General features: G+C 29.0%; 1 protein-coding gene across 1 annotated transcript in view; it reads left to right on the top strand.

Moving 5' to 3' along the window:
* Positions 1-5297, top strand: part of LOC113853684 (DNA-directed RNA polymerase III subunit 2) — a 43136-nt gene extending 37839 nt beyond the window's left edge. Inside the window, exons 34-38 of the mRNA XM_027484202.1 lie at positions 109-179; positions 983-1067; positions 1595-1698; positions 3849-3977; positions 4959-5297. Coding sequence (XP_027340003.1) covers positions 109-179; positions 983-1067; positions 1595-1698; positions 3849-3977; positions 4959-5009 — 440 coding nt within the window. The 3' untranslated portion in view covers positions 5010-5297. The remainder of the gene's footprint in view (positions 1-108; positions 180-982; positions 1068-1594; positions 1699-3848; positions 3978-4958) is intronic.
* The last annotated feature ends 7269 nt before the right edge of the window (positions 5298-12566 follow it).

Raw genomic sequence — 12566 nt, 5'->3', positions numbered from 1 at the left:
CTTGTTTTGCAATGACAAATAAATATTTAAGTTATGTTCAATCACTATTGTTTACCTTTTTCTATTTATCAATCTAAAAGGTGTCCTGTTTCACTCTTTCTTTTTCAGGTATTACAGGTTGCCCATTGCAAGCATATATTTTTATGGGTCCAATTTACTACCAGAAATTAAAACACATGGTTAGTGAATCCTTTCAAAAAAGATTTTATATTTCTGTTGAGTAATAATAAATGTTGCCTATATGTGGCTACCAACCTTAAAATAGCAATATGCCATGTTACAATTTGTTAATGAGGGTGTTGGAATCCCATAAACACAAACATTTGTGTCTAGTACATTTCTCTAGATTATGATGTGATTGTTCTCCTTTGATCGTTTTGAAAATTGTGAACTACTATTGGCTTGTTTCATGAAGCATGAAGTTAGTGCTACATTTTTACTGTCTCAATATTCAGGTATGATTACAATTATTTAAAAAAGATTACAATCATTTTATACCTAGTGTGAATTATCCTGGTAGGATATTGCTAGTAGTAAGATAAGTGAAATAATTTCTGTTCTTTTGTTGTTGATCCAACAGTAGATTAAATTAAACATGCAGTCTGTATACTTGACACCTTTTTTCAATTTAGTCACTGCACCAAGAAACCTAAATTTGGTTCCTACTTGAACAATGTTAATGAATCAGGATCTTATTGCCCTAGTTATATGTTTGGACCCTCCACATGCAAAGACTCAAGTGCCACAAAGGACAAGTGTTAGTCAAGTCAGCAAATTTCCAACATTGATATAACTGTAGGGACTGATTCGATACATTTTTTTCCATGCTGGACTAAACTATAAAGTAGTCAAATATTGGGGCTAAAATCTTTACTTTAACTTATAGAATTGCTTGGGGAAAGTAATATTTTTTCTCTCAGTTGTGACGTGCCTGCATATTCATGTCAAGTAGTTTTCAAGCAAAATTTGTGGTGTTGATCAGGTGCTTGATAAGATGCATGCTCGTGGGAGTGGCCCTCGTGTCTTGCTAACTAGACAGCCTACAGAAGGGAGAGCTAGAAATGGAGGTAACGTGTTGAATTTATACTATATTAATAAGTTTTTGAAATTAATTGTTGGAGAAAATTGTTACTAAGATTATTGCTCCTATTCCCCTACCTTACTGAAAAAGTATATGGTTGAACTTGATTTCAATTTTCTGTTATTTTGTTCATTTCCATTTCTAAATAATTTTGTGGGTAAAGTTCTGTCTTACTTGTAGCTTCAATCTACACAATGTTTTATCCATTTTTTAGTTATTTTGTATAGAGTTTGTCATCACTATTTCTATTAGAGTATACATATGTTTGCAGGTGTAAAGAACCTGCTATTAGCCTTGTATAGTTATGTACTCATGTTTTCAGTTAGCTGCTAGTTCAGGAAGTTAGTCTTTTTGTTTTCACTTGCTGTAAAGCTGGCAGTCAGTTATGTAACTTACATCTCTCTATACAATGGTCATGTATCTTCTCCATGATTAATCAACACAATCACTTTCAGAGTTTTACAAATTCTCTCTTCACTCAGAAATCTAATATTTTCTTATAATTATTTTCAGGTCTACGGGTTGGAGAAATGGAACGTGATTGCTTGATTGCATATGGTGCTAGTATGTTGATCTATGAGCGACTCATGTTGTCTAGTGATCCCTTTGAAGTTCAGGTATTAATCTGGACTTTTATATCAATACCGAGCATGTCTCAGTCTTGATTGCTTGTCAGCAGTGGCACTCCATTTTCATGTTTAGTTTCATTTCAAAAACCTATTAGGAGATGAATGGTTTACAATATTAATCACGAAGACAATTTTTTTGTAGAGAATTGTATTCCAAATGTTCATCCTACTTTCTGCATTTGGGTCACTATGTACTCGCCATAAATTAGACTTACAAGGTTAATGATTTAAACAGAAAGCTAACATTTTCTGTTTAAATTAATTGAGTTAAAGCTTGTGTTCAGCATGGTTTTCCGTTTTGGTGCTGAAAAACGAGGACTAGTTGAAGGTTTAGATTGTGGCTCATGCTTGTAATCCATTAATGTAACAAATCTGAAATTGCATCTGCCATGCCTCATCCAAAATTTGAAAGGCCTCTTAAAATATTGGTTTCATGATAGATTACCATTTCGTAGAGGTGGAGATGATGCTCTTTGAGGAAGGATCAAGAAGGAAATAGATAATGGAGAGAGATATTGAGGAGATAGGTTTTATATAAAACTAATATTTGAAAATTTTCTTCATGCATTATATTTTATTGAAAGTTCTGAATTTATACAAACATACAATAATTTATATTGTTTACAGAATATTCCCTAATGAAGATAAACCTGATATTATGTTCTTAATTATTGTATTTACATATCAACACTCCCCTTCAAACTAGAGCATACATATCATATTCACCAAAGTTTTTACAAATATATTTCAGCTGAGGTCGCCTCAATTACTTAGTAAACAAATCAACCAACTGGTCATTAGAAACAACGAGCAATTTCACTTGAAAGAACCTTTTTCTCTAATAAAAGGACAATCAATCTTTATGTGCTTAGTTTGTGCATGAAAAATTGGATTAGATGCTATATGTAGCACAGCCTGATTGACACAAATTAACTTCATCTATTTAATTAATTTTATGCTAAAATCATGGGAGTCAATCATACCCAATTATGCTAATTACGTAAATAAGGAAAGAGAGAAAAATAGGGAAGGAAATTAGAATATTTTACAACAACACATCACAAGCGCAACATGGAGGAAAAGAGTGAAAGAGATGAAGAACCGTCTGGGGGGATCACCAGAGCCTAGGAAGACATTGGACAAGGTTGCCAAAGCAAGATCGGCATCAAAAAGTGATAGACGCATGTGAACAGAGGTAGCATGTGTGGACGTGTGTGGGGGTAGTTGGCAACGATGCTTGGTTGGTGGTGATTTGCTGGGAGGAGGCACTCCTGGTCTCAGCCTCAGATCATAGAAAGCTCTTATTTCATGAGCATATGATAAAAGAAAAATGACAGTCTTGGTGATTTGCTGCATAGTAGTATAGGACTGTTGTTAGATTGACCAACCCGATATGAGATAGTTGTTGGCCAACTAATAGGAGTTGATAAAATATTGATTTCGTAAGTTTTAATGCCACGCTTATAAGCTCTAGTTGACCCCCACTCAATGTTGACCATATTGCAAGGGAGTTTTGTAACACAAAACAATGGACAAAATGCAAGAAATTCCTGTCAACTAAGGGTCATGTGCAGAAAAGATTTCCTCTTTTTTAATACTTGGGAGAGAGAAAAGAGATATTGTGTGTTAAAACTACATCTGGAATCAAACTTTATGTAAATGGCTGATTAATTATTCCCAATAACTGTTTACATGATGCACTGAACCTAGATATAGTCATGCATGACACGGTTCTAGCATTCACTCTTAGGTAACAGCATTCATATGAACCAAGCTTGTACAAGTGTAACTAATTTAACGATCTCAATGATTTAGGGAAAACATCCACCACTTGATCATTTGAATTGGCAAAACTAGTCTTAGTTTCTCTAGATTGGATCATTTTTCTGATAAAGTGATAATCTATTTTAATATGTTTGGTCCTTTAACGGAAAACAGATCTAGACATGATATGCTATGTGGCTTGGTTACAACAAAGAAGAAACAAGTCATTAAGTTTATTCTAACATTCATGCCATGGTCATCATGTGTGAAAAATTGTATAACATTTGGTTAATTTTATGAAAAATTGAAGTATTGTTCTCTATAATTAAAAAATTTTATAACATTTGGCTGATGATAGTTTACTTTATACACAGGTCTGTACAGCATGTGGGTTGTTAGGATATTACAACCATAAGCTGAAAACAGGTGTTTGTTCATCTTGTAAGAATGGAGACAAGATTTCTACCATGAAGCTGCCATATGCATGCAAACTTATGATTCAGGTATAATGATTAATTACAAGCAAATTATTCTGAAAACCAATTTTAGGATAGTACATCTTTATAATTAGGATTGGATCATTGTAAATAATACCAACACTAATATATATCTGTGTCCATCTAATATCTATATACACATATACATACACACACGTGTGTGTGTGTCTATATACAGATAAATATATCAGGAGTGAAGAGGGGAGACCACTCTGTAGATGCACAATCCAGCTGTAATCTGATTGTTCTTAATATTCTTTAAGTTTGTGTTAGAGTGGGTTTCTAACTCTCTCTCCCAACAAAATCTTAAATCTTCTGTGCTCACTGCAAAGTGGTAAAATCCTTCCTTCCTGTACTTCAACAGTGGGAAGTCCTTCCTGCCAATACACTTGCTGGCAAGTTTCCAACGCCTAACGTGGTTGGAAACTATTGTGCTTTCTAGAGGACATCTGACAACATCAATTAAGAAGTGAATACATAGTTAAATATTGGTAAATATGAAAAAACGGTTTTATCACCTTAGGTGGAGTTAGCTACAAGAATCAAAGCTATTGCACAAAAATAGATAGGTTGATTGTGTATAACTTTATTTGGTTATGTCAGCCTTGGGATTAGTGGGCTAGCCGGTGATGCAAATAACAGCTGCTATATTCCAACACTTGATGCGGTTATAAGGAACTTGTTAAAATAGTTTTACCATTCATATAAGCACTTGCGCCTACATATCTTCAATTTGAAATTGCTCAGCAATTTGTATTGAATACATTTCACATTCTACTTCCCTAAGAATTTGAAGTAGGTTGTGTTGGTATCACAACACCAAAGGAATATACGTAATGCCTTTTAATGTTTTTCTTCGTTTAATGAAGTGTTGATTTAGTCACCGGTACAAAATTTGCTTATGCTGTAAAGTCTTTTTTTTTTTTTTGGTGATTTTGTCTCCCTGGCTTTTGTTAATAAATTTGATTTGATTTGCAAAATTTTCAGGAACTCCAATCAATGAATATTGTTCCCCGCTTAAAACTGGCAGATGCGTGAATTTAATTGATGATCCGGTTCTGGTAATGCAGATGTTACTGTCTGGGCGAATAAAAGGCAGAAAATTTGCCATTGGTCACCAACTATTTCTGAAGTTACTTAGATCTCTTATTAGTCCCTTCAATTTTGGTCTTCCCCCCCCCCCCCCCCCCCGCGGGAACACACACACACCCCTTCCCAAAAAGTTTGAAAAAATTAGCTTTTGTTGCACATTGTAGAAAAACAAAAAGAAATCCATTGATTTATTTAGTTTTAATATTATAATCAAATTTCATGATGTGGCATTGTTTACCGTTAAGGTGCTATTATGTCGAGGGTTTAAAATTTTTAAAGGGTAAATTGATACAAAATAAATATTAATAGCCAACGTGATACCAAATAAAGACATAACCGCATGTAGTGTCTGTTTCTCGAAAGACCCATCCAATGGATTTTTTTTTCCCATATTCAAAAGAATCAAAGCATTTAACTGTTGCACTGTGGATATAAGGAACCAAAACGTGAAACATTAATGTGTAAACTTTAAATAGTTTATAAATTTTAAGATTATTATGTGGAATTGAGATGAGAATATTCATGACTGCTCGATTTATGCCAATTCGTGGGGACTTTAATTGATTGTATACTTAATCCGTATTTGCCTCATTGCTGAAATAACATGGAGATATTTATACGCTATATAAGCTACTGTAGATCAATCAAGTTTTCCGAAATAACAGGCATCATGTGTCATTTTGTTACAAAGACATTTTAACCTATGATCTTCTGCATCTTATCGAAATCCCTTGCCTCCAGTTCACCGACCTTGTTACTTTTAGACACACAGCAGCAAAGCCCATCAATCTGAACATTGCTAAAGTAAGCTTGTTTCAATTTTACTGTGTCATCGTCCCTTGAAAGTTGAAACAATAGATAAATGAAAAAAGTTTGGTTTGAACACATTCCTAAAAGTAGAGTTGGACATAGTTGGAATGGGAAGGAAGAATCATACTCTATATGAGAGTTCTACCATATTAGCTACAACCCCTGACCTCAGCGATTGAGAAACACCTCTAGAGAGGCATCATCTGTGGTTCATTCGTTTCTCTGTTTTTCATGATATTCAAAGCAAAGAAATCAGCTTTATTGGTTCTCATTTGGGGGAGTATATTTAGTGTTTCTGGTAATATCATCTTCAACTTTGGCACTGCTACTCATGTTGGTGATGATAGGGTGAGAGATTCACCTTATTTTTTATTTTCTTAGGCTATGTTTGCGAGTCAAATTTAGGAGGAGTTAGAGGGGTCTAAATCTTGTTTGTAGGTTAGTTAATTAGGAGGAAAAGGATTAAGAAGTTTTTGGAAGTTTTTTTTAAATCTACTAAAATCCTTTGAATGCTAGTCTTTTTGAGTTCTCTTATTTTGAGGATTTTTTCTCTAAAAAATATCTTTTGAAAAAATAAAAAAGATAAAAAAAATATAAATAAAACATATAAAAGACAATAATATCATTTATTAGCTTAAATCTTTCGTTATTCTCCCCTCTCAATACTAAACATTCAAATAAAAAAGGAGTTTAACTTCGTTTTTCTTTCTTTTTTCTTTCTTCTTTTTCTTTCAAACTCTTTTCCTTCCAAAGTTTCAAACAACCATTAACGATGCTTTATCTCTCTGTTATAACTTGTAATTATTGATCTCACCATGAAAGTTTTGCTTTGGCTAAGTTGATATAATTTTTTTTTCTATCAATTGCTTTGGTTTATGGTGTATCCACATCACTTGCAAATTGTATGGCAAAACTAACCTTTATGTAATCAATTTGAACTTGAGAAGAATAAGCACACTAAAGTACTTTCTTTTTAAAACACTTTCCTAAACACATTATTTTATTTCTTAAATTTTTCAAATGTTAAATAAAAAAATTTCTATATATTTTGAAATAAAATTAGAGAATATATGTGTTATGATAAATGATTACCATATCATTCGCCTATTATAATGTCAAGTATGTAAATTTTCTCATATTTTTAATTCCAAAATAAAATAAATATTTCTATTATTTCTTTTAAAATTCAAACAAATACTTTAATTGTAAATTCTCTTATGTTATATTTAAATAAATTGTTAAAAATTTGTTAATTATTTATACAATAATTTATTTTTATAATAATAATAATAATAATAATAATAATAATAATAATAATAATAATAATAATAATGTATAGATTATCTTAATATTTGTTCGTTATAAAATTGTAAAGGTTAATTTAATTACATTATCTTGTACTTTATGCATGCGAGTTATTTTACATTTTATTTTTAAAAAAATTAGATGTTTTTTCTTACATTTTTTATTTTAAAAATTAAAATTTTGTTTAATAAAGGTAATATATATTATTCAAATATTTATAAAGTTGTAATATGAAATTTTCTCTTATATCTTCTGAAAAACACAAAATCACATATATCTTTCTCTAATTGTTTTAACACTTTCATTTGTAAATACTTTTCAAAAAAGTTTCACAATCAATTTTATTTTTTTACAATATATTTTAATAAGGTTTTCATTTTCAATTTCTCAAACAAATACTTTTTAAAAATGTTTTCTTACATAACTATGTAACCTTTATATACTTATTTCCCACTTTGACACATAAGGGTAGAGATCAAAACTCATCAATCTCAATTATATTTAAAATATTTTTTTATTTAATTTAAAAAATTTAAAATATAAAAATATTTTTTAAAATTATTACTACTCTAAATAAATAACTTCTTTTCATAATAATAAACAAAATATCAAGTCTTTAGGAATGAAATAAATACTTCATTTTTGCACAATTAATGGAGTAACTATTTTAATAAATGTCATTAGGTGTTAGTACCTCCCACAATCATGACAAGATTCTCAAATAAGCAAATTATTTTTCAAATTTTTCTAAAGTTTTTTAAAAATCTTAGTGGCAACTTTTTCTATCTTTGTTTTCTTTACTCTTCCATATCCGATTTGTCATTTCTCCCTCGTCGTGGCTTTGATTGTAATAAAGTTCATCCCCCTTAACATATTCAAGATAATTTTTTTGAGTAATCTTTTGATAGAAGAATCTATAAGATTTTTATCACTTTTTCTCATGCTTAATTAAGATAAAATAATTTTTTGTTAAGTATTTGACAATGTTGTGTCTCGTGTATATGTGTTTCTCTTACAATTTATAGACATTGCTACACGCTATACAATAGAAAAAGATATGAAATAAATGTCCCTCTTACAATTAGGTCTCTTGACTATTTTTCTTTGTGACATGTAAAATTAGGAGTTATGAATTATGATTTTATAATAAATCTTATCATATATATTTGTTTAGCTTTATATCGAAGAGACTGCATAATCTCTTAAAGATAAATTTGTATCCACCGGTGAATCTTACCTCATTATTGCTTGAAACTTAATTTGCATCACAAAACCCTTTTGAGGTTATAGGAAAGTTAGAGAAATGCAAACACTAATCTAATATACTTTTTAGGTACTTCAACAATACCATGAAAGTATTATAACGATCATCGCTAGGATTATAAATAGATATTGCTTACAACATACCTAATATTAGGTCTAATATACTTTGAACGCTTATAATAATACCAATTGTTTTAGTATATTTAAATTGAGATACATTTTACTATTTTTTTAAAATGATTACTAAGATCATAGGTATAGCAAGTATCACATTATAGCTATTAAAATTCACCACTAGTTTCCTTGCATAATGAGCTTGACTTAGAGCAAAATTTATTTATTTTTTCACGCCAAAAGCATATAAGTTTATCCAAGTTTTTCATTTAAAATTTATAATTTAAGAATTCCTTAGTTTTATTCACAAGTTTGAAAAAAATAATATCTCACATCCATGTGCCCACATATGATAAATTATCAAAATCTATCATTTTTGCATATATACATAAATTTAAAGTGTTTATCACAAGGTATAGTTCACTTCAATTTTGTTGAATTTTTTATATCACTATTTAAGAGTTTGTTTCTCAAGGTTAACGAAATTATGTGCCTACGCTCATGCACTCAAGGCTAAAAGAAAAATAGTCTTACAAACAATTTATAGCAAAAATATGATATTAAGAGAGTATTTTTGTTTTTCTATGTCAATTCCTTAAAGAACCATCCTTTTTATACAGGTGAAGAAAAGTTTTGTTGCAACCCAAATGTTAAAGCCATTAAAGTTGAAATAAAATCCATTTAAAATTATTCCAAAAAGATAGTTTACACATGAAAAGCAACCAAGCAATTGTCCAATGTATAAAATACTTAAAACCAAAAAGGTAAAAAAAAATTATAATATGGTTCATATTTGTGTGTGTAACAAGTGATTAACATGCTTACTATGTGGCATTCTTAGTAAAAAATGTAATACAAATTTTATTTAAAAGAATAAATAAATTCAAGAATGGATAACACTTGAACGTCATTAACTCTGCACTTGTAACACCAGAGCAAGATTATGCACTCTTCAATGAAGAAAGCTTTGAACTAAGAATAAAGAATCAATTGAAGAATAAAGAAAAGAATTCCCTGAGAAAGAATAGATGCCAAAATTGAAAAAAAAAAAAATCTCACAAAGACCTCTCTTCCTCGAGAGTTTTGATGAAGACAACCAGCAGAACAACCATAAAAGTTTTTTAAGGTTGTATTAATTTTTTTGAGTTTTTGAGTTGTAAAAACAATTAAAATTTTATATAAAAAACAAAATAAAAAGTTTCCAACCTAAGAGAACAACCTTAAGTTAAAAGATATTTAATTCAACAGTAAGTTCAACTTGATCTTAAATATTAGATAACTAGCCATAAGAATTAAGAAAACAAATAAAACTTGAATGATTTTAACATTAATTGATTTTCTTACGAGAAACTTCAATAGATTAAATTTGGAATAACTATGATAATTACATTTTATCTCTACTATTTTATTATTATTATTATTACTATCCATATATGGTCGATTATGAATGGTAGAAATCAAAGTTGATAAGTTCTATTCAAGAATTTAATTAGATATGGCTACTCCTTAATCAATAATATAACTTCAAAATAATTTTGTATATCTAGAATTAGCTTTAGATAATTGATTGTATATTATTTTAATATATTATATCACTTAATACGATAAACTCCCAATTAATTTAGAAACTAACTCTTAGTTATTGATAATAATTGAAAGTTTTTTTTTATCTCGTTATAATTAAATTTTATAGGTTGTATCTTTTGATACCTTTAAAACTCTACACTCAACCAATTACTTGCACTCGAGATTTAAGAGTGCTAAGAGAAACTAAGTTATATTTTAAGTCAAAAATTATAATGAACTTAAGTAAAAGTCCGTATAATATTATTATCAGACTTGATCTAAATTATACAAATTCCAACAATCTTGAATTGGGTATTATTATCCATCAAGACAACTCCACTATCAACAAGTTTAAGAGTGGCAAATAAGTCTTTATAAGAACATATGTGAAAAGTACATCCAAAATGAATTCATTCAATTTTATTCTTTTTTCTCAAAACTAACAAATAATAAATCACTGTTAAATTTAATTTCAACAGTAGCAGTGTCGACAGGTTAGTAAGGTTTTTTTTTCCTTCTTTTTCTTGTTATTTCTTCAAAATAAAATAATTAGAAATATCATGCTTCAATTTCTTGCAATAGCAATAAGTTTTGTTGGTTTTTATCTTTTAGATTTGGACCTAAACTTTTTGAAATTAATATTCTATTTTTCTAGAGTTATGCTTCTCACATTTAAACCTTCACTTTTTTCTTTAGAATGAACTTCAAGATCAAATTTTTCTTTCGATAGTAAATTTGATTTCACATCTTCAAAGGAAAATGACATATCATTGCTACTATACAACATTTTTTTCTTTGAAATGTTTATAGGTGAATAGTAAGGAGATAATCAACAAAATAATTTTATCTTCATCATTAACTAAAATGTCAATATTTTTCATATCTATAATTATAGAATTAAACTTATCAAGATGAGATTGAATAAGGGTACCTACAAACATACAGATAGCATACAAGCGCTATTTAAGATTAGGCTTATTTGTAAGACTCATCGTCATACATGAAGATTCCAATTTATCCCATAATGCTGCAACACTAGTTTCACTAGCTACTTCACAAGAACCTCCCTAGACAAGCAAAGTTGAATTGTCAAAAGCGTTCTCTCATCCAACTCATCTCATTGCTCATTAGTCATACAAGTCAGTTTCTTTAACTTCTCATCCAAAGCTTTTCTTAATTGAATAAGTGCTCTCGATATCACTTGTTAAGATATATGCGCTATGTAGAAGCTCAAGATCAAAATCAATTGAAAAGTTGTAAGAAGAAAAATAAAATAATAGCGATATAATTTCACTAAAAAAAAGAGAGTACAAAATCTTCTTATAATGATGATGATAAGATAAAGAAAAAAACTCTCTTAAAAAAAGAAACAAAGATGAACGATGAATTGATGATATAAAAACTAATAACTCAACTCCTATTTATATAAGATACAAATGAATTAAAACTAATATATGAATTAGAGGTTAGTACAAAATTAAAGTTAAAACTATTAGTTTCAATGGTAGAAAATAAAGTGGAATGTGAGTCATCTACTTAATAAATATGATTAATATAATGATGACATAGGAAGGGAGAATTTGAGAACTTTTAAAAAAAAATGTTGTCCTTGGATTAAGGAGAAGGGATATTAATGTTCGTAATAATTTTTGTTCTTCAAACAAGATTAAAAAACAAAAGATTATCACTCATATACATTAAAATTATATCTTAAATTGTCAATTGATTATGTGAGAATATATTTAAATTGATTAAGATGTTAGGTTTCATTATGAAGTATGTGTGAATCTGAGAAAAAGTGTGTTAAAGTTCTTATGTTACATGTATGATGATATTTTGGTTGGTTAATTGTGTAACAATAGTTTAAAACTTACTACCATGAAATTTTTTTTATATAAATGATATAGCTAGAAGGATGCATCATTTTATTTCAAAATCATTTTTATTATTTTATTCATCAAGATGAAATTAAAAATATCGTTAAAAGTAATATTTTTAAATCCTCAGAATGCTTGTTTGTAACTTGAATTAATAGATTTTTAAGACTTATAGTAGGACCACTCTCTTTGCTGTAATTTTAGGTGGACCCTCAGTTCTCTGTTAATGTATTAAGTTATATTCGTCATTTTATTACAATCTATATTGTTTTGGGAACATAATTGTAGAACTATAGATAAACAAATAAACTAATTTCCTCTTATTTTAACAAATAAATAAAAATAGAGGTAATATATGCGTGTAAATAATGCATAGTAAATAAATAAGTTAATTCATCTTAAAAATATTAATTGCCATAGTATGTAAGTTCTCTTTCAATAGCATGAATTTAAAATGAAATATATTAATTTAAAGATTATAGAGTCATGGACTCCTAATTCCCAAACTCCTTTAGAGTAATTTATTTCAGAAGATCTTTTCAATAATATATGAAAAAAAATTGATGCT

The sequence above is a fragment of the Abrus precatorius genome, unplaced genomic scaffold, assembly GCF_003935025.1.
Source record: "Abrus precatorius isolate BTA unplaced genomic scaffold, Abrus_2018 Scaffold11, whole genome shotgun sequence".
Classification (NCBI taxonomy): Eukaryota; Viridiplantae; Streptophyta; class Magnoliopsida; order Fabales; family Fabaceae; genus Abrus; species Abrus precatorius.
Note: the sequence above shows the minus strand (reverse complement) of the source record. Positions and strands in the feature narration are given on the sequence as shown.